Below are 26,238 nucleotides of genomic sequence, written 5' to 3'. Positions count from 1 at the left end.
AGCAGTGATGGTAAAGATACTTCAACTCATTTCATAATAATGGTATCGGTACAGTAATCAGTATAATCTTATTGGAAAGATGATAGATTTTCTTGAACGCTTTCTTGATAACAGAGAAGACCTCATAATGACTTTAGAGAGAGACCTTGAAATTTTGGAATTTGGCTCCAACAGACTACTTAGCTCTTGAAGGAACAGGTCCAATTAAAAGGGATGGTTGTATAATCGAGTTAAAACAGTGTTTGTAGCTTGTGGTTGTTATTTCAGCGCGTCTCTTCTCGGGGTTTCCTGTAGCACGTCGGCCCTACAATCTCTTCTGGCATCCTTGTTTACAATAGAACGAGTCACTACTGTATACTAACTGTAATATATGCTTTCTCTAGCCTCCCTCTCTCCCCTCTAGGCTGAGACAGAACTGAACTGAGCACCAACCTGGAACAGTACACACACACAATAACAGATTATTATTGTAATTATTATTACCATTATTATTATTATCATTACGCCCTAATCTAACATGGAACCAGAGATTACACTGACTGACTGACATGCAGCACCTGGGGGAGGGGGTGAGGAGGGGTGTTGGGGTGGACTTCAGGGGGGGGGGGGGGGGGAGACTGGTGGGAGCACCAAATGGCCCGGGGTGATGACATCACACCTAACGGCACCGTGGGAAGCCTGGTGGCAAGAGGCAGCCGGCAAAAACCAAAAACCAAAAAACACAGTGTGTGTGTGTGTTTAGTGTGAGTGTGTTTGTACGTGCGAGTGTGTGGCGATGATGGAATTATGAAAGGCGGCACCGAGTTGATTTTGAGCTTTTCTTGAGTGTTGGTTCCAGCAAATGTGTGTGTGTGTGTGTTTGTGTGTGAATGTAACCTGTCGGAGCACTGTAAAAAAGAGCATTTTAAAAAGCACCTGAAGGTTGGTTGTACAAACGGAGAGTAAACAGTTGAAAAACGTTGAATCTGCTGGTTTACCGATGGTTTGTAGTCTATGTGCATGTACAAGCATGTGGGTGTGTTTATGTGTGTGACAGCATAGACTGTATGCGTCCAGTTGTTAGCTGGTAACTGAGGAAGGTCAGAGGATTGGAAGGCTTCCCGGAAAAAGATGGCCGCGTGGCGACCAAAAGCACCAGACTGAAAGATGTTCTCCTACGACAGCCCTGTCTAAATAACGCATCCGTGTTCTACTGAGTCTAACCCTCATCTACGCACCACTGCACTGGACCTGTGTGTGTCATCGCCTAGGAAACATTGAATCAAATGTCCGCCACAAACTGATGTCGGCCCATTGAAGAACTGTTTTCTTTACCTGCCCATTCCTCTTAAAGGACTAAGCAGCGGGTGCCTGCTTGGTGATCACCCGAGGCGTTTCGGACGCGTCTGTCCATATAATATGAGGAAATATGGCTGATTTATACAGGGCCATCTGTTTCAGCTGTAGGAAGTAGAAAACCAGCAGCCTCTGGTTTCAGAGGAGGTCACAGGTCTTAGTGGAGGACATTACAGATCCTTAAGGAGCCAAACTGCAATGGTGAGTCCAGTTTGCAATTCACTTTCAGCTCAGTAGGTGGCGCAAGACCGAGATTACCGTCACTGCCACGTTCACCCCCTTTACTTTACTGCCATGCTGAAAATATCACAAAAAAGGAGATGTTAAAAAGTCATGGTTTACAATCTGACAGTTCAGCCCAAGCCAGCCGCCAAACCAGTATTGCCATGACAACCACTTGTTGTCTCCATACCTGCTAGTAGCGTTTGATTTGACTCCTGCAAACCTGCAGTGACTGAAAGAACCAGAGACTGTGGAGTCTTCAAGAGCACCAAAAATTGGAAAAGTGTTGTATTAAAGTCGCACCATTTGGCCTCGATCACTGCCTGACCAGCACCACAACGTTTCAATTGTGTGTCTGCGCGCGCGTGTGTGTGTGTGTGTATGTGTATGTGTGTGTGTGTATGTGTGTGTGTATGTGTGTGTGTGTGTGTGTGTGTCTGTGTGTGTGTGTGTGTGTGTTCATTGCACTGTAATAAACCAGCAGCATTGTTACATTGCATGGATAAACAGTATTTAAGTGTTCCGGTTGAGCGGATCGACACCGGTGTGTTGATTATTCTGAGAGAGAATAAAAACAGAAAGTTGGGGCATCGTTGCCAGTTTGCTCGCCTGGAGGTTTGACTCCGGCGACCAAAACACAGTAAAGCCAGAAGACATTGGTTTCAAGGTCACACAGCAAGTCTGCGCAAACACACAACCTCTGCACCAGTGTGTGTGTGTGTGTGTTAGGAAATCAGCTCTGCTTAGAGGAGATAGGTAGCACCAAGGGACTAAGGTCAGCCAGTGGTCTACATGGGATCTAGGAAGCAGTCCTTTACAGTGTGTGTGTGTGTATATTTGTGTGTGTGTGTGTGTGTGTGTATATGTGTTTGTGTGTTAAAACAATATGTCTGAATTGATCTGCGTACAGGCGCACCAGCCAACCTTTATGCACTATCTCTGTGTGTCGATTATGTCACGTGTGTGTGTGTATGTGTGTGTGTGTGTGACTAGTTGCAGGCGAAGTACTCCTTGAGCGGGGCGAAGAGGTGCCTGATGACGGGGACGCTCCAGGATCGTCCCAGCAGCCTCTGCCTGGCCAGACGGCTCATGTTGGACACGTCGGTGTAGTGGACGGGGAAACCGAACACCCTGAGGACAGACAGGACATCAGGACACTGCAGAAACAACTAATGCTTCAAGACCTACAGTTTATGAATGAATGAATTGAATTCTTAATAAAGCTCTAATATATTTTTGAAAGGGTAATATGAAAGACATACACTCACTCACTACTGTACCTTTCCATCTCAGTACACCAGAGTATGTCCTCCTTGTTGTCCATGAACACAGGGAAATGCTCATCTTTGCCCTGCTTCACAGAGTTGGACCGTGTCGTTATTGTACGCAACTTCTCAAACTGGGAATAGCATCCACAACCAAACACACAGAGACGCTGAATTAGCACCAAAGCTCACATCAACTGGAAAGACTCCTGGAAATGATTTCACAATAATGGATCAAAGGAACGGCAATCATGATATTCTGTTGTCATCAGTCGTTTTTTTTGTCTGTAGAATCAAATTATTATTTTATAATACAAATTGTAATAGTTGTATAATTATTCAATATAAAAATAAATAGATTGAAGTTTGAATTTAAGGTAATTGGTTCAACTCATCTACTAATATTTGGGATCATTGCTGGAAGGAAATCATGGAGAAAGATGTGTTAACAAGCACACACACACTCCCACACACACACGCAGATGTGGGTACCTTGGCTGTGCGTCCATGCTCCAGGCACTCTTGTAGGTCCAGTCTGTCGTTTGCCATGGCTGTCAGAGGCCTGCAGTGAACACAAGCTGTGTGTAAGGATTCATGTCATATCCAACCATGCTGCACACACACATGTAGGTAAACATCACCTGGACATGCCCGGCAGGTTTCCCCAGAAGTACCGAGCTCGGTGGGCTGCAGAGACTTCCTTGGCATCGATCATCACAGGGTTACACTGTGGAAGAACAGCAGGGTGACATCATCTTCCATAACAGTGTTAAGTCACGTAAAGCCCCATGACTTCTCCACCGTGTTCCATGCTCATTTGCTTATAGGGCTTTAATTGAATGCCGTACTAATGTAAGGTTTCCTGATTTTACATTCTCTGGCCTCTGCAGAGCACCGAGTCATGGTGATGTGAAACCTGTAACCACTAGAGGGCAGCAGAGCGATCAACCCTTCCTCCACTCCTTCCTCAACTCACCAGAGAGCCATCACAGTCTCCAAATGTTGATATTTACATTTAAGCATCTACATGTTTCTGTATTCAGTGTGCGGCGTGCGTGCGTGTGTTTGCGTGAGTTTCCATGGTACCTCTAAGAAGCGGGAAATGTCCCGTTTGTCACTGACTCCCATGGCAACCACGTTCTCAAAGAGCCAGAAGAAAGGCCGCTCGTCGCCAGGTTTGGGTCGAGCCTCATGCAGCAGACGGTAGAACTCAAAAAACAAGCGTCCGGTTCCCTCTATGAGCGGAAAAGACGAGGAGGACAAGTCCAGAATCACAACATCACACTAACAAGTATGAAAAACCTCATTCACAACTCAAAAGGTCCAATTTGAATCCTCGACTCCTTCTTACCATACAGGCCTTTCCGTGCAGGGTTAACTATGGAGAGGTCGTTGCAGGGGCTTCCTCCTATCACCAGGTCAAACGGCCCCCACTCTTCAATCTAACAGACACAACATAACAGGAGTCACATCCACAACAGAGGGAAGAGCTTTGCAATTTGGTGATTACATCGTGCTGACGGGCATTACTGCTACTTTCTGTATAAAATGAACTAAGTCATGTTTTCAGGCTTTGTTGGCACTTAAGGGAATGATGTAATTGCACTTAAAATCCACTACATAACGACTACAAACTGCAGATCTGATTGCTGGAGTCAGATCAGGGAGGCACATATCAGCTTACATTGTCGTGCAAATAGAAAAGCCAAAGAAGTGCAGAGTCAGTTTTGTGTATCGCACAACAGATCTCCTGTGTGCTTTGTGTTGTTTTTCATCCCCAACAACTAAGCAGCCAACAGTGGAGGCACCAAACAGCCACCGCAGTCCTGCTGTGCACAAAACCCTTTTTGTTTTATTTAGCAGCAATCACTTTTCGATCAAATGTAAGTTAAGGAGTGAAATTCCATCTCCCGCATTGAAGACAGATTTTTGATGCCAGCTGTGAACTGTAATCCAACTAAAGTGGATCAAGAGGCAATCTGGCTACATGTGGCTACAAGAGACGTCATAGGTCTGGACAGGAAGCTAACAGACGTATAAATGTGTGTATATTTTACATACAAGTATACAAATAGTGATTTGCATCATGAAATGGAACACCAGGAGAAAGAACCATTTTGTATTTTGTGCACAGAAATATTTAGACAGGAGTTTATTGACATGAACACAAATGAAAAGGAACTTCTTTCATTTCTTCCACTGAAATAACAACGTCACATTTCCTTTCTAAATAAGCTACAAAGGGATAGTGGACAGGAGAGCTTACAGATTGATGGTTTGTCATCACTCACGTGTTTGTGGGTCACGTTGCGCACATCGCCCACGTACATGATGCGTCCCTGGTGCCGAACCATGCCGACGGTGATGGAGTCCTCACACACCTCTGATGCCACGTATTTGTCCACCTGGATGCCCAGATCCTTCAGGACTAACAGACCTGGCACCACACACACACACACACACACACACACACACACACACACACACACCAATACCACGGTCATAACAAGTGCAACATCATTCATATTAACATTTCATCTAACACTGAGTCATAAAATATAATTTTGTAAGAACACAGGCTCTGTTTTCATCAAATGACACAGCACACACACACACACACGAACACACACACACACACACTATATATGTACCTGTAGCAATACCATCGAACAGGGAGAGGACTCTGATTGGTTTTCGCTTCTCTGCTGAAACTGGAGGATATAACTTGGCAGGTTCCTGTGAGGGAGAAGGAGAGGGGAGATCGATTATTGATTTCATCTTTGGCCCATAGCTTTGTCTGTTTAGATGAGTAATTGCTACATTATGAGCCTGATGGCACTGTAGCATAAGCTGCACTTAACTTAGCCGTACCTTTCACTGTTCCACCATATTGTGTTGTCACATGATAAATGAATATGAATGAATATGAATGTTTGGTTTGTAGATGAGCGATGAACAGCGTGTTTTTGAAGGTAAAGGCAAAGGCAAAGGCTCAAAACCAATCAACCAGCCATCATAGATTGTGTGCAGGGTTACTTACAAAGTCCTGTTCGTGGTTGTTGGCAAAGAAGTGCTGTAGTCGGCAGGGCCAGTCGTCCCGTCGCCGTAGCAACCCGCAGGTGTTCCGCGATCCACACATGTAGCAGTTCCAGGGATCCTCTTTGATGGCTATGGCCGCCGAGCCGGCACCGACCAGCAGATCCACACACTCCACACAGAAACACCTGGACACACACACACACACATGCACGGATTTGACCATGAGATTGATCTTGATTTTTGCTTGTTTAACTTGAACAATTATAGGATTCTAAACACTGATTTAAAAAAAAAGAAGAAGTTCAGTCTATTTCCTGCTCCACTGACCTGCAGCAGTTGTTGTTGCCGCACATGAGCACTTCCCTCCCTCCGCAGCAGATGGTGCAGTAGGACTGATAGCCGTCGTCGTCGTACTGATAGGCACACTCCAGGAAGGAGTTCTGCCAGGGAACAAAATGGGCTCAGAAGCAGGCAGAGGCAGAGGAAGTGTGTACTTAATGACCTTGAACAAAAGAAATACATCTCTGGGAGAGCCGATCGGATGACTGCCCCGTCACGTGTCTGTGTTTCTCACTCAGCACCAGTGGCTTCAATTACATGTCAAAACTAGGCAATGCTAAGTGGACTGTTTGTTGGTGTGTGGCCTGTGGGGGATCGGAACTTTCGCAAGGAACTGGATATTTCTGGTAGCCTCGTTTAATCTGAGGGGGGTGTGTGTGTGTGTGTGTGAGCGGCAGAGTTTGTAGATGACATGTTTACGTGCCAGTTAGTCACATATGTGAGCATCAACATGGCAGGGCCGCTCAGTGTGTGGGGTTTTTGAGTTGCGTCTTACTTTGCAACCCTGGCACATTGCTCCCATGAAGAGAGGATGCTCCAGAGAGACGTTCAGGCTCCCACAGGAGATGCAGATATCTGAAGGAAAACAACACAAACACACATCACAAACCAGTGGTGTTGTCTATTAGGAAGTGGTGGCTTTACAGTATGAGCCTAAGCTGGCAGGAACCTCCAGGAACGCACGCCTGCTGGGGAAACAGGAGAGGAACCAGAAATGTCTCAAATATTTAGATTCTCCAGAAAAAAACTCTTACCCTCAATGTTTCTGGTCTTCTTCTTGACCTCACATATGAGTCTCTCTGGAAAGAACACAACATGAGTGTGACAGCGTGTCATCAGTGTCTTCAACAAGCTTCTAATACCTCTCAGAAGGGTGCGTGTGTGTGTGTGTGTGTGCGTGTGTATTTACCTCTGGTCCCCTCATCGATCACCTCTCTGATTTGATCTCTCTTCATTTTCTCAGCTGCGTTCTTGCGAGGTTTCTTAGTGGGGGGAGGAGTGTATGCTGCCTCAGGCTCCACCCACATCTCAGGGTACACTTCCTTATATGGGTTTTGTTCCTCTATATTCAAAAAATAAAAACTCAGAATTACCTCTCTCTCTCTCTGTAGGCGTGTGTGTGTGTGTGTGTGCATGTGTGTGTGTCTATACCCTCTGGAGGATCCAGTGATTGTGGACCCTTGGGTAGGAAGCCAGTCATGGCCCACTCAATCATCTGTCTGGTCTGAACCTCCACGCCCTCTGCATCATCGCTGGCGTCACAGGATGGAACAGGCCTACCTGCACGTACACTCGCCACCTATGCAAAACATAGGAGCAGACACACACACACAACACACACACGATAGTAAACGATATTGACGAACACAACAGCAGAATCAACCAATCATTTGAAAGCATGTAAAGTGTGAGGGCGGAGGACAGCGGGTCTACCTGCAGGGCCTCAAAGATGGCTTTCCTGTACATGGGCTGTTTGTTGTAGGTGGGCTGGTGGAAGGCAGAGGAGAAGTTGCTCAGAGGCATCAGCTTCTCCACACACACCTGGAAACACAGGAAACGACACAGAATGAAGGTGAATCAGCATGAAAGAAGATGAGATTATCAATCAACAAACGTCTTGTCATTCTTAAATGAAGTAACTGAGTGCTATGATGAGTCCTTTAGGGTTTAAACTCCTTTACTGCTCCTGGGCCGTGTGCTTGGTCCAGGTATTACTCATATGTTTTTCATCCCTTTGTGTGTAGACATTTTTACTTTACACAGCCAAAAACAAAAAAAGCCACATTTAAGAGTATTGACCAGTGAATTGAAACAGTCCCGTGGTCATTCCAGTCACATTTCTTACCACAGAGAACTTTCCGTCTCCAAACCACATGACCCAGCGAGTCCCGTCGGCGGCGCGACTCCTGCCGCTCATCCACCAGGACACGATCCTGCCGGGCCACCAGGAGAAGCCTCGCAGCTTCCCGAACACCAGCGTGCCGATGCCGAAGCCTCTGTCATCCTGTCGGGACGCACAGGTACACGGTGTGTGTGATGATCAGGTTTTATTGATGCTTACTCGCTTTATTGTTTTATGGTTCTTTTATCATTCAGATCCACACTTAACACACATCCGATCATTTAACCACATGATGACTCAGACAAAAGCAAACCTCGATAATGGCAATTACAATCAAATCTCTACACAGGGTGATGGCGCCCCGTGTTCCACGTTGCAACAGGGTAGAGGGTTTTACCTGGTATTCTATCTCGCTGGGCCTGGGCCTGGGCTGATCTCCCCTGGCAACAGGCTCTGGCGTTACGGCAACTGTTGGCGAGGCAGGGTCGGTGTGCTGCTGTGAAACGGGAGGAGCCGGGCTGGGTGGCTCCTCCTCTTTGTGAAAGTCGGTCCCTGAGAGGTCGTCCATGATGCTGATCTCTGCCTCTCGGTAAGCTCGTCGCTCAGCCTGTGGAGGAAGAGAAGAGGCCGGGTCAGCTGACAGGAAAAGCTCCATATTGTGTCTTCAATGGTTTCAGTGCGTTATGTAGAATACATTGTGTCCCACATGTGTTACAAAGACAGATGTGCTCAGCGTTGCTTGTTGATAGAAAACTTGTCCGTGGTGACAAATGAAAATGAAAATGTCTTTACATCTGTAGGACAGAGCCTCCGTCACAGATGGAGGCCAGCTGAAACAATTAATCAATCAGCACAAGATTAATCACAGACAACTTGGTGAACAATTCATCATTTTTGACATTTTGGAAAGAACACATTACAAATTACAACAAGAGTAAATATAATGTCAATGAATCCAACAAGGCATCGCATAGAATCACTTTAATGAATGTAAATGAAACAGAACCAAATGCATAATGTCAGAAACAGGACAGATAATGATGAAAGCTCATGGCCCAGCATCAAACACATCACTCTAGTCTTATAACACTCGGTGGAAACCTTATCTAAATTATGTGCTGTGCAAATAGCTGCTGTGTTTGAGGAGGTCCCATGTTTGATGTTTTATACATTCTTTCTCAGCTGATGTGGTAGCTGCTCCAGTTCAAGCCCCTGAGTGCCCTGGGCAAGTTGGAAACAGCCCTTTAATTGTTCTTTTAAACAGGAAGTGAGTGGGGAGAAAAAGGGTGGGGCGATGCAGTCGAACGAGTTCAATGGGTTCAGCTCAGGACAGAGAGAGAGAGAAACAAGACAAAGAGAGACAAAGTAAATAGGATTAAATTATAGGAGTGAGCAATACAACACACACACACACAGAAATGAGATGAGATGGAGAGATATGATTCAGAACAACATAAGGAGCGTATGTTGTTATACTGCAGGTTACATTTGCTTACAGATGCATCAACACAGGTCAATGTTTACCTTGGAACTATTTTCAATATATAAATTTGCAACAAAAAAAAGGAACTACATTGTTCCTGGATATTGGGTTACAGACCAGAGAGGCAACCTTCTCCTCTTTCTGTTTAAGGAGTGAAGGTTAAGCTTTCACCCAGCGTATCTGGAGCCGGGTCACACAGGCAAAAGGCTAACAGAAGTAGGAGATATGATAAAGCCCTGCCCCATAAATCCTGTGTTTCTGGGTCTGCACTGTGGTCTCTCTCGCCCCAAACTACTTGTGCATCCACTCCTGATGTCCAACTGCTGCAGAGGAAACTCCTATCTACAGTTTGCATCCATGATCTCAGTATTTCGCTCATTAAGCAGAATTCATGACCGTAGGCGAGGAACAGAGATGGGATGAAGAGGTTTATTTTGTTGAAGATGAAACAATGCATTTTATCTGCTCTTTAACTGACAAAGTGATCTCTGGGTTCTGCAGTTCAGCGGGGGAAAATGTGAAATAATCAGGAGGTCACGGTTTTCTCACTTTGACCCACTTTAAACTCCCTTGACTCCTGCCTGACCTAGAAATGTTCTTTTCCTTCTGGCTCTTAAAGGTTTGGGTGAACACTTTGGCTGGCACACCAGCTGAGCTACAAACCATCATGAGATGAAATGCAGGTTTGAAAGAAAGAAAGAGAGAAAGAAAGAAAGAAAGAAAGAAAGAAAGAAAGAAAGAAAGAAGACAGAGGAAGATGGTATAAATTCCCATAAAGGAGACAGTAAAAGTGAGTGTTGGGTCTTGACAGTTCTCTCCTCAGTTTGACCCAGAGGCCAGAAGGTCACTCTTCCTCACTCCTGTTGACCTCTGACCTCATAAAAGCCTAATCAGCCTGTTACACGGATCATGAACAGACCACACGCGCACACACGTGCACATGCACAAGCACACACAGACACACACTGTATGGGAATCTCCATATGTCATCATCTGTAATGTTTGGAGGAGAAGTCTATGTTTACTTCCTGGAGCTGCAGTTTGAGCATCAGATTGAGAAGTTTACAGTAGGATTTAGTATCTGCTACAGTCAAGTATTCTTTTAGTTTATAAGGTGGATAGACAGAGGGAAGACTTCTCTGTTGAACACAGAAGAGACATGTTCAGGTAGTTTCATAAAAACAAATACCAGCAGGCCTTGTTCACCATTGGCAACAAGCAGTGCAAACTTTCCAAACATGCCAATTCCCAGCCTTTACACTCAAAGACCTCGACTATGGAGGAGTCAGTTTCAGGAGGAGCCAAGGTGAAGAAAGCTAATAAATAATAATAATATTAACACTCCCTGTATCAGTGTGTCAGAGCCATGATGATGTTCACACACACGCTTCAATGGGAAAGAGCTGATAGGGGAATGAGCTACAGCTGCTTTCTTTCTGATACAGGTCATATCAGGGGAATCAAATGAATGCATGTATTCAAAGAGCTGCAACACACAGAGAAAAACACAATCCAGGATATGAAAGCACAACCCTGCACAGAAGCCCAACAATCCTCCAATTTAGCTTTGTTACTACTACTAGAAAAGTCTTCCTTGAAGCAGTCGTTGTTCTTGTTACTTAGAGTTGAATCCACAAGATCCCAATCGATATCTGGGATGTAATTCCCTGTTGATCCTATGATAAGGATAGAATGGACTAAAGAATAAAGGATTATCTTATCTTGATGACCTCCCGTTCACCCCTTCACACACTGATGGAAGGGGGCAGAGCCAAGCTGCACATCCTTTAGTGGTTCAGTGCCTTGCTCACTGACACTTCCACCAGGCTCTCTAGGAGGAGCCCCGGAATGGAACCAGCGCTCTGCCACGCCGAGCCACATGGCCTCTACACACTGATACAGACGAGGCCGCAGGCAAAAGCTTGTAAAGGAAATATTCAGACCTTGAAAAATCAAATGAACTCTTCTTTCACCGTCTATAAATCTATTTTACAGACAAATACCAGAAGAGCCACTGCCTCCTGATGAAGGTAATTACATCAAGGACAGGGACCATTCAAACACTTCAGTCGTATTTCCCCGTGTGTCCACATTGGAAGCTGTGTGTTTGTGTGCGTCACAACAACACACCAAACTAGTATTAAAGATCACAACATTTGCGGATGCAGAAATGTTGAATGATTCTTGTTCAGGGTTGTAAATAGAAGATAAATGGTGTTGATGGTGAGTAATGTTGTAATGTAGGTACAGCAGCCATCTGTGTTTGGATGAGAGAGAGAGAGAGAGAGAGAGAGAGAGAGAGAGAGAGAGAGAGAGAGAGAGATGGAGAGAGAGAGAGAGAGAGAGAGGTTGTAATGTTGTGAGTTACGGCTTTGAACTCTGATGAACCCTCCGGACTGGTCAGTGTTTTCACCCTTTGCCCCGCCCCCCTTGACCTTTCACCCCTCACCCCGTGACCTAGCCAATGAGCCGTCTCTTAAACCACGCCCCCTTTATGACCGTGACTGACCCTGACCCGGAGATGAACTCAGCATTGCTCAACAAACACAGATTTCCCACAAACACACACGCACGCACGCACACACACACACACTACAATTAAAGAGAGCAGTTAAGACCCTCTGCAGTGGCACATTGTCAATGGGCGACGTGGAGAGTGAATGTTCTTTCATTAGCATCGATTGCAGCCGTGGGACATGCTAAAGAACATTCAGAGGTTTTCCATGAAGCCTTCCAGAGTCTTTTGTAACCAAACGGACCAAACAATGTGTGTCTGACGGCTGTTAAAGAACAATACCAGAGTGTTGGACCTGATGTTTCCTACTGCCGCTTTATGTTGAGGCGTCTTTGTGTCTTTTTTACATTACTAACATATTATGTAGCCATTTGCTTTACAGCTTTCTCCCACCATAGCAACAGTGAGAGGCGCTCTAAACTGTTTATCACCCTCCAGTCCTCGCCAACAAGTCCTCATTCAGAGGAATTAAAGGCAGGCATTACACAAAAACAAACATTTCATTTCAGGCAGGGAAATCAAGCCTTACAAGCAAACAGAGGACTAGACTTGCAGTGGTGTTACCTTAAAGCAGACAGGAAGCAGCTTGTGTCACTTCCTATAGTGGAAAGCGACGCTGCACTGAGTGTATACAGTTTCTCTACATTCACTGAATCACGTGCAAACATGGAAAAGGAAAATAAACCACTTACAGAACGGACATGGCAGCTCGGTAACTGCACGCTTTCCTCCCTCGCTCTCTTTCTGTCTGTCATTATCTCCGTTGCTCTTTTTCTCTCTCTTTCTCTCTCTCTCTCTCTCACCTCCTCCTCCTCTTCTTCCTCCTACACTTTCTTCTCTGCGTCTCCCCAGCTAACGTCACCCTCAAGCCTACTCTGCTCTCGCTCTCTGCTGATTGGCCGGCAGCGGGGTGAGTGATTTACTGGCTCCTTCACCTAACAGATGTTTAGATGAACTTCCACCACACACACACACACACACACGCGCACGCACACGCACACCGAGAAGAGGTGTGGAGTTATGTTTGGTAGCCCGTGGGGTTTAGGGGTGATGATGACAGGATTTGAGGGGTCAAGGATACACACACGCACACACACACACACACTTACACTCGCACACAAACCTGTATTTTTGCGTGTGTGTGTGTGTTTGTGTGTATGTGAGTTCACAGGTTAGGTAAGCATCTGGAATAACAATGCAATAGGAAGTGTTAGGGTCAGGACCTTATACACACAGAAGTGCGCTTACATAAATGAATGCAGCTACACAGCAAACCACAGGGGGCAGTGTTGAGTTATAGAAAGGAAAAGAAAAGTCATTCAGCAAATACTATGACAGCGTTACGTTTTCCCACCTGTATTCCATAAATTACGATTGCTCAGTTGATATTGAAGCTAAATAACTTTATCCTACTGCAGAACCTATATTTAAATATTCATACATTCTTTCATGTTCCCTATTTGGTTGCCATGGGTTCGTAGCTACTGCCTTCTTGTCGGAAAACCTTTTTAACGCCAACTATCACCAAAAATGATTCAACTTACAACAAAACAATGTCAGTGAGCCGGGTCGCACATTATTTCCTGGGAGATTGTTCATTTGAGTAAAATCGGCGTCACGATAAAGGAGTGAAAGTTGCCACAGTGCCCCCTACAGGAACCGGAATGAAGTTAATACATACAAACATCCCATGATGCCTCAGTCAGTTCTTATCATAATTTTTGGAGAAAACTAAAAGAGCTAAAAATGAGTCAAAGCTCATTTACATGTGACTGAATCAGTATCATCTCAGCTACATGAGTGCTTGATTCTGAGTGGGCTGGAAGTGTGTGTGTGTGTGTGAGCGTGTGTGTGTGTTTACGCAGAACAGAGTAAATCATTGGCATTTCTAAACAGAGCAAAACTGTGTGCCTTCACAGCGCATACACAGAATAAACGCTCGGTCCACATCATTTTCTCAGCTGAAACTGGAGATGCAAAGTGAAAACGACACCAGGATTTTATCACAACATGGAAAAGACCTGAGAGTTACCAGATTGGCTTCAGACAGCCATGAGATGGGATGTGAGGGAATAGGAGAGGGGTGTGGGGTTAACAGCTGGCTGCAGTTCAACTGACTGACATTGTAAATCACACACGCACGTGCACAGAGGCAGAAACCTGGAACTGGTTAACCTCTGTCTCCGTCGCTGATATCACTCTCTGTGCCTATACTTGTCTGTTTGTTTGTTTCTCTTTCTTTCCCTTTGTCCCTTCTATCCATTTTCTCCCTACTCCACTCCACAGTGTTTTTGTTTTCTTTTACTTTCTTCTTCTACTTCCCCCCTAGTTTCTGACATCCTTTCTCTACTGTTTTCACTCCTTTCCTTCTTTGGCTTTCCTCCATCTCTCTCTTTTCTTTGCTCACTTTTTCCATTTTCCGTTCCTTGCAGTCCCTTTCTTTCTTTTCTGTCACTCTGCACGTGTAAAACAAACTCATCTGCAAAGGTGATGAGACAGGAAACCACACACACTCACCTCATCTATCATTCTCTCTCTCCCACACAAACACACAAACACTCACACACACACACAGTCATTTCTACAGTTTGAAGACAAGCTGCAATCTGTCTGATATCTAGATTTTCAATGTTTTTTTAAATCAGCCCTCATCATTTAAATGTTTAATCATCATCAAACTCAAACAGATCTGTTAAATAACACGCCGGGTTGCAAATTACAACATTGTCAGAGTTTTCTCAGATTAAATGATAGAACACTTTTTTAGCAAAGCACTAATAAGATGCTTGTCAGATTTCCCGACTGGTTGTACAGTCAATCAAATCACGGTGTCAATCAAACACGAGCACAACAGGTCCAAATAATATTAAAATAATAGTCATGAGAGCTGCAGGTAGATGCGGTGGCGGTAACGGTCTCTTCCTCTCACCCACTCTCACTTCCGTCACTCGTCCTCACACATATAAATACCGGCGCGTCAATCAGCCTCTCTTACTTTCTCTCACTTTCTCTCTCGCCCTGTAATGACCGCACACACACACGTTTGCACAAACACAAACAACCAACTCTTTCTCAGTCCCTCTTGTCTCTCTCTCTCTCACTCTCTCTCTCTCTCTCGATCGATGTGTCTCCTCATCCTCTCTGGCTTCCACAGACATTTATGCTCACTCACACGTTCTCCCGGCTGTGGCGGAACAAATCGATAAAAACGTTTCACTGTATTTTCTCCAGCAAGGCAGCGTGGTTGTCGATACACAGGTGGCAGGCATCGATATTGTAATGTAGTTGCTGTAAAATCTCTTCGTTTCTTTCTTTCTCTGCACAAAATCACGTTCAGAGAGTTTTCCCTGTTTTGACCTTGATGATGAGAAGGAAATCATCAAAGCGTAAAAGAATAAGTGCATACTAATAGAAAGTAGAAGTGCCGCTCTACACAGGGTGCCACAAAAAGGAAGTAAAGGCAAGGAGTAAAAAGAACCTTAGTGCGGGAGGAGTACAAAGAATTTGGTACCAAAAGTCTCAGAAATACCACAAGACAAAGGGAAACTTTTGCTTTAATGCTTGTATGCGATCCAGTGAGCACAACCATTAGCAGTTAAAGTGTTTCTATTGCATCTCTCTCCTCTGTGAGCCGCCACAGGACCTGAGAGCCGTCAGCTGCCACAGTCTAAAGACCAGTTACACCGGCGTGGCTGTACCTAGAGGCCATAGTTACAGCTACAGCGTTTATGGCTTTACATTATTTGATATGTTGTGACACTGGTTTAGCTGGCTGCTTGTGTTGTTGTAGGATGTCACAACTGTAAAAAAAGGGGGGGGGGGGGTGGGGGTGGGGCCAGGTTCTATTTACTTGATATTTACTGGATACTTCATAGGGGGGACCAGTGACATCATGCTTCTCCAATGAGCCTTATACATCAGCTCAGTTTCAGGTTAATAAAAGGTTTACTTTGGACTTTGATTCCATCTTCCCCCTCTGACAGTTTAGAAACTTAGATTTTAAATATTACTAATACTGGCCGACCAGTGTCATGCCAAAACAACTTTCAATCCCTTTATTCATGCTATCATGATGTCAGTAACACCTAACAGCCCTTTGAATTAGAGGGAAGCGTCCTTTAAAGCGGGACAGTTCACTCTAACTGAGGTGTTGTAAGGGCAGTGTGTACTATTTTATTCTAACTGGGCCATTATTCAGATTACAAGTAGAATAAATGGCTCCACGCACGTTTACATGCAGTGCTAAACTTAGTATTTTACAGCGATCGGTTTTTAAACATCATGTATTCACGTTAATGACATTGGAATTGGCTAAACTCCAGGTATGCCCGCTCTGACTAACAGACCTAGATCATGCGATTGTGCATGGATTTATTCAGGTGTGTAAATGTTTTAATTAGAGGACGCGTTGGCCTCATGCTGCCGTTACGTAACACACTCACGTATACATAGTAGAACAGCGGAATCCTACTGATTCCATGCATGTATACTTGTTTAATGTTGCCTTTTATTGCAGTGAGGACAAATGCCGGAGAGGACTCTGTGCATTTAAACGTACTGACTGAGTGACACAGTCAAAGGCTTAGCAGGTTCTTCCCCACCTCCATCTTCCAACGACTGAGCCATTCTTCCTTCTGTCTCCTGCTGATGTAGTAGGGATCTCCAGCCTGGAAAGTCACTCTAGGAACTGGCCTCCTCCGCAGCCTCCCCGCCTCGCCCTGCGTACACACCAACGCACGCTTTGTACTTTATTTAATTATGCCAAAGTATGCTATTGTAGCTGTTAATGACAACAGAAGTAAGAGGCTGTCGGGAGTGGGTAGGTGTGTGTATTAATCAGCTCTTCTCACCTCTCTGGGGGAGTCGCAGTTTCTGTCGTCTGGCTCGTCTGTAAGAGGAGAGAAGTAGGTTACAGGAAATGGCCCATTTGTACAGACTTAACAAAAGGTCTAAGCAGGGGGGCTTAAGTCACCACAGCATCTACATCTCAAGTGGAAATGCGCTCTAACAGCTCAATCTGGAACTTATTTCATCACTAAAATGTAACATCTGCTCTTACAGACTTGTACATTGGATATTCGGAGACCATTATCCTGAATGAAAACACATTTTTCACATCCTCAACATAGCGTCCATGTTCTATCACATTTGTTTGTCAGGAGTGGAACAAGTAATAACGTCTTTTACTCAAATCAAAGTATAAAGTAGCTCATTAAACCACATTCTGGTTATGAAGTGGTTTGAAGGATAAGCTTTAATATTACATGAAGGAAGGACACAGGTATTAGAGTATGATGTCATATGACTTTGATCCTTGTTTACCATGTGACAGACATGATGAACCATGTAGTAAAGTACTTACATACAAGTTAACTTACTGTTCAAAAATACATGAAATACAAAATAAAGTATGTAAAGCTGCCATTGTGTCACTTTAAGAGTGGATACATGTTCATCTCCAATCCTACTACAGTTATTAGTTCATTTTGACTTGAACTGTATGAACCCTTAAGATAAATATCTTGTGCTTCCATGTGGAATCACTGTGTACAGCTAGCTGTACTGAAATCGTCACTTAATAAATAGAAAATGTTACATAATGAGTGATATTCCGTGTTTACTCCTCAATGAACATTAAATGTATGCCCTTACTTTTCTCAGTCTGATCTTGTTTCCGACGGCCACGCTTCTTACGAGGGGAAGGGGAGGGGTCGGGGTCCTCCGGCGGGGTTGGGGGGGCGTTTGCACAAGGGTCAGAGGTCACCATCTCCTGGGAAATAGACGGAGCAAGGTCTGGGTCTGAAAAACCTGCTCAGCCTTGTCTGGATTCATCAAAGGACTCCACAGACATATTAATCATACACAACTACGTACCTGCTGTACACACACAGGCACAAAGAAAAACACATGCACACACACACACGCGTGTGCAAAAACACACGGATCAAAGAGCGACTGCAGTACACCCACACAACGAGCAGTCTGCCCTTGTTAGCACAATGCAGAGCAGGTTTGCCCAACACAGAGCGTCTGCATGTAATCAGTGTAAAACAGCCCCATACACACACAGGTACACACACCATTACGGTGTGTGACGCTAAGTGCTATGGATGTTGAACGGGCTGTGGTGTTCACGGGCAAAAGCAGCGCTGAGGCAAAGGATTTACAACAAACAAAACAAAGAATGCGTTGCAACTTAAGGTTTTAAGTCAAATGTACTTCAGCGACTAAAGTACAGGGACTCATGTGAAGCACGGCCCGTTGATGAAATGAGGGAAACCATGCTAAACCCATCATGTGGCGGCTATCAAAGGGCCAGTAGGGCTTTTATGTCTGTGTTGCCAACAAGCTAACACATTTTACTGTTGGGTAGTTAAAACCAGGAGAGCGGTGGGTGAATGTCAAGGCTCAAAGGCTACGCTAATGCTAGCTACGGCTAACAAGCTCACAAAGACTGTAATGAGCATGTGAGGGGGAGGGGGGCGATAAAAGGCAGAAAACACCAAATGGGATTGGAACGCCTCAGGTTAGACCAGGAACGACAATACTGACAGCAAGAGCAGCCAGCCAGAGGAGACCTAATGCTAATCGCTCTGATTCTGCTGAAACTGAAATGCTAAGCTAACTAACTAAGACCCAAAGAAGCACATTTCAATAAACTTTGACATCTGGCCTTTCCAATGTTCCACAGCAGTAAAAACCTTTAGCATTCTATGATGGTTTGACCTTCAGTGGTCGCATTAATAACATTACTAAGGCTGAATATTATAGCCTGGCTTAGACCACCTAGCTTGGCAGATGCTGAGACTTGAGACAGTAATGTTCTCTTCTCCGACTCCAGTGTTAGAATATTAAGACCGATTTCAAGGTCTTACTTCTAACTATGAAACATTACATGGCCTGACTTTTCTATCTTTAACAAACCTTCTGACCCATTATATTCCTGCACGCCCCTACAGATCTCAGCAGGTCTGCTCGCTCGCTATACCAAGAATCCAGAGGAAATGCTTTGGAAAAAAGATTTTTCTCCTATTTTATCTCCTATTTTCTTTAGAAAGAACTTCCTGAATCCAGTCTCTGTAGTGCAGAAGAGTGATTAGCTATCCTAAATTCAGTTTAAGCTTAGATAGATTCAGCTTAGCCTGAGTTGAGTGTGTGTGTGTGTGTGTGTGTGTGTGTGTGTGTGTGTGTGTGAGTGTAGACCAGGTGATGAATCACAGCAGCTCATTCTCTCTTTATCTAACTGTCCTCTTACTGTCTTACTGTCACGTTCATCCACAGACTGATCACCTCTCTCTTCTCTGAGGTGATTACATACAAATGAAATTGACTTTATCGGACTTGGCTAAGACAAATAAAGGTTATACGACTTAAACAACCCCTCTAATGTCATACTGATGCCAACAAATATATTGAGTAGCTACAACAGAGAGTTGGTGAGAAATAAAACAACAAGAAGAAGCCTGATAAAGTCATTATTAGTTATTATTTTAGAGCGTTTGTTGCCCATTGTTTTGACCTAAGTTCCACCTCGGAGCAAACAACAACTCGCACTCAAATCTCACACATACGGCATATTCACATATTCACAAATGTCCTATAACAAAACACTTCGAGTCCCACACAGATTTGCCCATTTTCTTTAGGGTTGCAAGTACCATCAGTAACACATGTGCCACAGTTTGAGAACCCCTCCTTTATATGAAGTACATTACTCTAAGGATAATAAAGATGATGTGTAAGCTCCTGTGTTCAATGTCACAAGATCAACTCAACTTATTTGACTATTTGTTTCAGTGAAATCAGAAAGATGTACAAATGTGTAACAGCAGTTTGAGACGGCTTTCTCTTCTTCACCCACTTCATTCGCTCACCCTCTGACACTGCACTTCCCTTTTCTCTACAAACCGTATGTAAGCCTGATCTTGAGTCACATAAATTGTGGAAAGTACCTGACTCTTCCCATAGTTGACAGACCAAAACCTGAGCTGTGGCGTCAAATGGAGGCAGTTTCATAGCCTGGATTAAGCTTTAATGACACTTGAGGGGAAACTGGGTGGTCACAGCAGCAGAGAACAGGATGTAGGAAACAATAAGACAATACTGCAACCAAAATAATGAAATACGCAGTCACACAAACCAATAAAGCAAATATATACTCCTGGAGACAGAGGTGAGGAGTAACAAGGCAAACACACTGTATGCTGGGTAAAAACAAGACAAGAAGCAGCATCTAAACGTGTCATTTTCTCTGTTGAGTCCAGAAAGTTTGATTTTCTGCTCAAAATCTGACAGAATGCAATGAGGCTTTCAAAATAAATCACCTTGTTTCAGGAAAATGATAGAAGAAAGCGTCCCGATCAGGAAAGGAGACAGAACTCTGACAGATCCTCACACTACATCAAGAAACTGACACGTGGTTTTAGACGAGTCTTTGACTGAGTCAGGGAAATGAAAATTCAACAAATGACTTTTAACCTGAGGATCTCGTGCATTTTTCTGTGCTAAATATTAGGAAATATAAACACAAGCACACACATACACCCCACCTCCTCCCCACACATGGAAAACCACCAGCTGATCCACACACACGGCTGTGGTGGTAAAAAAAAAAAAAAGAAAGCGAAAGAGAATAAAGGGGGGGGCGGGGGGAGTGTCAGAGGAGAGGAGGAGGAACAGCAACAAGCATGAAAGGAAGAGAGAGACAAGCTGGACGCTCAAAATAGATGAAGATCACGAATCCAGCTCGCCTATCTGTGAAACCATTATTAATACTGTACGTGTGTGTGTGTGTGGTCAAGAGTGAGAGAGGTGGTGATGAGCGTGAGGACAGAACGTGAAGAGAGAGAGAGAGAGAGAGAGAAAGCTCCTCCCTCCATCCTCCCCTGAGCACACTGTAGTTTGTGTCACTGACAGCTCTGCCCCCAGCCCTGAACACAATACTATCTATTCCTGGATACACTCCACTGATACTGTGTGTGTGTGTGTGTGTGTGTGTGTGTGTGTGTGTGTGTGTGTGCGTGTGTATGTGTGTGTGTGTATGCGTGCGTGTGTGTGTGAGAGAGAGAGAGAGAGAGGAGTAAAAATAGTTAATGGGTAATATATGCCTGGCAGGAGGAAGTGTGTTACTGCTAGGGCTCCAGTGCTGCTCTGATAATACTGCTAGAGTGCAAACGTTAGTACTGATATGCATTACAACATTGACTACTATTATCAATACTACTACTATTACTGCAACTACTGCTTATACTATCACCACTATCACTATCACTACTACTACTGTTTATACTCTAAAATACTAGTATTGTGGTTATTATTGACCCCTGTAGTACAACTTTTACTTCTACTGATATTACTATTATTATACAACAAATACTAATACATCTGTGTGAGTGAGTGAGAGTGAGAGTGAGTGTGTGTGTGTGTGTGTGTGTGTGAGTGAGTGTGTGTGTGTGTGCATTCATCTGTGCGGGGGAACATGTTTGATCATGCTTTTGTGTCTCAGCTCCTGACAAGTTGAGAAGATCTCACACAAACACACACACACACCTGCGTACTCAATGTTCCTGTTTCATTAGCAATACTGGTTTGTGAGATTCTACCAGAGCTCAGTCACACACAACACACACTTGCGAGCACACACGCACACGCACACGCACAAGCACACGCACACACACAGTGAATCTTCAGATGACTAAAAACAGAAATGGAGAGGAGAGAAGATGTGGAGGAACAGGAGAGTGTGAATGTGATGGTAGAGGTCGTGGGCTCTTTAAACCTGAAACACGGCACACAGGCGACCTAAAGGTTACCTAAGGGTTGGTGGTTCAACTCCAACTAAAACAAGGAAAATGAACGGCTCATACTTTGACCTTTGACCTGTGTTAGTAAATCTAATTCAGTTTGATTTGATCTCTGGCGTCTTTCTGTGTTGCGTTTTGATAAATGAAAAGAATAAACTGGATCATATGGGAATACAGCAAGCGGGAGAGAAACTCAAAGCAGATGTGCAATTCAACCAACAGAACTTAACAGAACGTGGCAAAAGTGACAAAGACAAAACGATGATGAGGAATGCAGCGAGGAAGAGTAGCTGTTGGTGGTGGAATGTTTCAGGTGGTTGAGCTGAAACCCCTCTGTGAAGGGGAATCCCCGTTTGTAGACATCCTGCTATTAACGTGAGCCACTTTACAAAATGTCATGATTTTCAGCTCATTTACCTACAAACTCTGGCGGAGCTGACATTGTTTCCTGTAGGTTTCAGTCAGTAAGGCCCTTAAATAAACCCTTAACACTGTGCCCAACATGCTGAGAAGCCTCTGAAAGCTACTATAGATTAAACTCAGAAGCCAGAGCTCGCCAGTGTGGATCAATCAAAAATCAATTCATCTATAATTGTCTGAAACAACGTTGTTAAGTGTGAAGCACCTGCTAATGCCGCCAGGTTGGTACTTACATGACGAAAATCATGACATTTCGAAAACTCGCAGCTGCATCACGTTAGGAAGAAGAAGACAAGCAGCCACTGAGACACACACACACTGTCACAAGTGTGTCCCCTGATTTCTTTATGTGCATTTAACAAAAATAAAAAAAGCAAACGTGCATTTATACCCAAACCACCCAAAGCTGACGACAGCCATCATTACTTACAGGAAGCAGCTGTTTGCGTTTCCTGCCTGGACGGCCGACTCTGCGCTTGTTTTGGGGACTTGCTGGCGTCCCCTCCTCTGGACTGTCCTGATCTGCGGCGTCTTCATTCTGATCAATTACACAGACACACACATCAAACACAAAGCCAATCACAACTACTCCATCATCACAGCCTGGACGGAAACGTGCACGCGTTAAGAGCAGAGTTAGATTAGAGAGCAAATTATTAAGACATTTTAATTGAGAAGGAAAATAATGACAACATGAAAACGTGACACATTTAAATCCAGCTGGATTTAGTTGTGTCAAGTTTTGAGATGAAGCTTGTTTGTTTGTTTGTGTTTGGAGCTGATTTTGGATTGGAGCCCCCAGCTGTGGTTGGAGAGGAGGAGGAGGAGCCAAAGCAGAGACCCCACACTCCCCTCACTGCGGTTTCACCCTGGCCCATCTAGTAGAAAGTACCAAAATGATCCAGTCACACGCCCAGAGTTTATTCCCCACAGCTCTCGGGCAGTTGGCTCCCACAGAACTGAAACTCTCCCCGGATCCAAAACGTGGACCAGCCCTGGATCAGGTCTCCGGTCTCTACCCGAGGCTTTTCACTGTGGCTCCCAGCTTTGATTCGGTTTGAAATGCTGTAAATCTTTTAAAATGTGGATTGGAGCCAGCTGGACGCAAATGGACTCTGTAATCCTCGTGTTGTCAAACCAAGATGATAACCTGATCCAAGCATTTATCAATTCAAGCAATGATGATGCAACAAGACGTGTGCTTCATCACGTTAAGTATTGAGTCATAATGAAGCTGAGGAACCTTTTAAGATTACAATGCCTCACTGAACTTCACTATCTTTCTCTATCTTTCTGAAGATTGTGCAGTGTTTGTGCACTGCTGTATCAGAAGTCAACGCAGTTCTGAGAATGAAACACAGACTTATGTCACGCTGTCTGATGTGGAACCGAATGACTTAAGAGTTTATTTTAATCTGAGGTTTTCCAAGCTGGTTTGAATGCAAATGAGGCAGTGGTGTGACTCATATGGGCCTACAGATGTTACGACCTGTGACAACTGGCTGTACGCCAACACACTTGACAGTGAACTGGAATCAATCACTAACTCACTCGTGTTGTACCTCCATGACATCATCTTCTTCATTGACAGGGCTAGACTGCTGCCATTGTTAAAGTCTACCTGATTTTGTCTGGTGTGGTTTATATGGCTGCACTGTTTGTACTCTCCTGCACTCCTCCCCTTGTGTGTACACTGAACTGGACGGGTGTGTGAATATTCCTCCTCATATGATTCAGTCTGAATCACTACAATCACATTTGTTCTGGTTTCCTGAATCTCCTCTCTGCCGCTTGCAGCGCTGCCAGACTCCGGTCTGAGGATCGTCCTCTGTTCGCCTTCCTCAGCTCCTGGATGTTCGATTGCATAGAGAGCCGAGTGGTTGCTAAGGTGTAGAAACTGCTTAGCAACTGTCTCAGATGGGCCTCCGTGCTGACTAAACATTGTGATGTCACTTCCCCAAGCATCAGCATAGCAACCAGCTAGAGCGGGTAATGGCCCCGCGCTCGCCAGCCTGGTGTGCGGCTCCATATGCCTGTGTCACGACACACGCTTAGAGCCACAGACACACACAGGCACACACACACGTACAGTAGAAGAGTGCCCTGGTGCGATAAGACAGTAAAATCTACCTTGTACAAATCACATATAATGGAATAGAGCTAGAAAAGCACTCAGCCAAAGTATCTGTCAACACACACACACACACACAGACAGACACAGACACACACTCACAAACCCAAACACACAAACCAATCTGTCTATATATCTTTGGTCTATTTCTGTCTGCTAGCGGGTTATTTTGGGTGACTGCAGTTGCTAAGCAACCAGACTGCAAACCAGGAGGGGAGAGGAGGATCCCACTGGCATCAGACAGCTTGTCCTCTTTCTCTCTCCTCCATCCCCACGGCCTCCTCTCTGTCTCTCATCTGTTTCTCATCCACACTCTCCTTCTATCTTCCTCCCTCCTCTTCTATTTCCTTGGGATCAAGGTCGCTTAATCATGAAATATTCAAGAGAACAAATACTACAAACATATCTAAATTTAGCTTTCATACGTCCTGACTCGTTAAAGCAAATATCGGTGCTGTAAAGATCGGTTAGATAATTGATTAATCGATTGAGAGAAAATTGAACAGCAATCATTTCATTTCAGAGCAGAGCTGACAGACATTAGGCGGTGCCAGCTGCTCAAACGTGGGCCTCTGTCCTCACTCTGACACGTGTAGAGACGTGATGATTCATATTCATTCTCCTGGATCTCCTTCTTCTCCGTCTCGTCTTTTATCCTTCATTCTTTGAGGCCGCATTAAGGCTGAGAAAGTTCAAAAGTAAAACAAACTCTACAGGGAGGGGAGGGGGGGTTGGGATCTCAGTAGGACACTCTGTATTTGTTGGCTTGCTGCCAGAGAATGAATGTGCAAGTAAGTGAGGAAGGTGGGTCTTTACATAGCGGTAATACTATAGAAGGAACTTCAAACCTCTTTCAGATTTACGAGCGCTGCCTTTGGCTCTGGGGGTACAAATGAAAGGGGCCATTTTTCTCCTCCTCACGTCTGCCTGCCTTTTCATTTGTGCTAGTGTAAAGAGAGCATTATACCCTACAGTCGCTATAGTGCTCCGTCCAGATGAGTGTGGAACGCACAAAAGGTGTGTACTGATAATAAATTACATTCATTACTGATGCACACAACCACATCAAACACTTGCCAGACTTGTACGTGTGTGTAGCTCTTCTTAATCTGCTACGCTCCTTGTAATAGTAGCTGTAGTATTAGTCATAAAATAGTACTGGCGGCAACAACAGCTGTAGACTGTTGAAGTAACAGCAGAAGTAATGATTGTATTACTAAACTTCTACTTCTTCTGTTTGGTTCTGTTTCATCACTACAATAATCCTCACTCACACACGTGCAGGAATACATTTAATATGAGATTTAACCTTGTGTTTGTGTGTGTTAACTCTACACATCTAACACGGTCTCTTGTCATAATCACTGAATTAAACATTTCGAGGGAGGATTGTTACGATCGGCTATCTAGACGATTTCTACGCGCTGTCCTGCAGAGATCACTGGAATGTGAAACCAGGATGTAAACACTAATCCATCTCTCTCTCTCTCTCTCTCTCTCACCACGTCTTTGGCGGCGTCGTCCTCCGGTGGCTGTGGCGGCTCGGTGGCAGCTGGGCTGTTGGATGGCATGGCAGCGGCGGCGGCGGCGGTGGCTTGGTGGAACCAAGGTTTGAACAGTGCAGCAAATCAAAACATGGGAAAGGTCCTCAGAAGCACCAGGTGTGCCTTCATTCAATCTGTCTGTCAGCCAGCCGATCACTCCTCTGATCTCCCCCGCTCCTGGGGGAAGAGAGAGACAACACACACCCCTGAATGAATGGATACCAGCTTCAGCTTACTCAAATAAAGTTTTTGTCAGGACTGAGAGAAAAATCATTCTCGGCATGCTGTGAATGCCTTCA

The 26,238-nt window shown here is 44.6% G+C and overlaps 1 protein-coding gene across 10 annotated transcripts in view; it reads right to left on the bottom strand.

Moving 5' to 3' along the window:
• Positions 1 to 26,238, bottom strand: part of LOC142999239 (DNA (cytosine-5)-methyltransferase 3A-like) — a 29,959-nt gene that overhangs the window by 817 nt on the left and 2,904 nt on the right. The window contains exons 2-23 of one of the 10 annotated variants that reach the window (XM_076148684.1): positions 25,898 to 26,116; positions 22,695 to 22,802; positions 17,694 to 17,811; positions 16,892 to 16,929; positions 16,643 to 16,780; positions 8,441 to 8,650; positions 8,047 to 8,205; positions 7,635 to 7,742; positions 7,353 to 7,500; positions 7,111 to 7,263; positions 6,956 to 7,000; positions 6,697 to 6,776; positions 6,189 to 6,301; positions 5,863 to 6,046; positions 5,474 to 5,558; positions 5,114 to 5,259; positions 4,174 to 4,264; positions 3,909 to 4,057; positions 3,464 to 3,549; positions 3,315 to 3,384; positions 2,826 to 2,956; positions 1 to 2,688 (exon numbers count right to left, since the gene is read on the bottom strand). The exon at positions 1 to 2,688 is cut by the window's left edge and continues 817 nt beyond it. In XM_076148684.1, the coding sequence (XP_076004799.1) occupies positions 2,547 to 2,688; positions 2,826 to 2,956; positions 3,315 to 3,384; positions 3,464 to 3,549; positions 3,909 to 4,057; positions 4,174 to 4,264; positions 5,114 to 5,259; positions 5,474 to 5,558; positions 5,863 to 6,046; positions 6,189 to 6,301; positions 6,697 to 6,776; positions 6,956 to 7,000; positions 7,111 to 7,263; positions 7,353 to 7,500; positions 7,635 to 7,742; positions 8,047 to 8,205; positions 8,441 to 8,650; positions 16,643 to 16,780; positions 16,892 to 16,929; positions 17,694 to 17,811; positions 22,695 to 22,802; positions 25,898 to 25,966 (2,571 nt within the window). In that variant the 5' untranslated portion in view covers positions 25,967 to 26,116 and the 3' untranslated portion in view covers positions 1 to 2,546. Of the gene's footprint in view, positions 2,689 to 2,825; positions 2,957 to 3,314; positions 3,385 to 3,463; positions 3,550 to 3,908; positions 4,058 to 4,173; positions 4,265 to 5,113; positions 5,260 to 5,473; positions 5,559 to 5,862; positions 6,047 to 6,188; positions 6,302 to 6,696; positions 6,777 to 6,955; positions 7,001 to 7,110; positions 7,264 to 7,352; positions 7,501 to 7,634; positions 7,743 to 8,046; positions 8,206 to 8,440; positions 8,651 to 12,733; positions 13,426 to 16,642; positions 16,781 to 16,891; positions 16,930 to 17,693; positions 17,812 to 22,694; positions 22,803 to 25,897; positions 26,117 to 26,238 lie in introns of those variants that run through there. The other 9 variants (XM_076148685.1, XM_076148688.1, XM_076148691.1 and 6 more) reach the window with 9 other exon arrangements.

This window comes from Genypterus blacodes, unplaced genomic scaffold, assembly GCF_046128005.1.
Source record: "Genypterus blacodes isolate CSIRO-AG114 ecotype Tasmania unplaced genomic scaffold, CSIRO-AGI_Gbla_v1 ptg000042l_1, whole genome shotgun sequence".
Classification (NCBI taxonomy): Eukaryota; Metazoa; Chordata; class Actinopteri; order Ophidiiformes; family Ophidiidae; genus Genypterus; species Genypterus blacodes.
The sequence above is the reverse complement of the archived record's forward strand: the minus strand, read 5'-3'. Positions and strand labels throughout refer to the sequence as shown.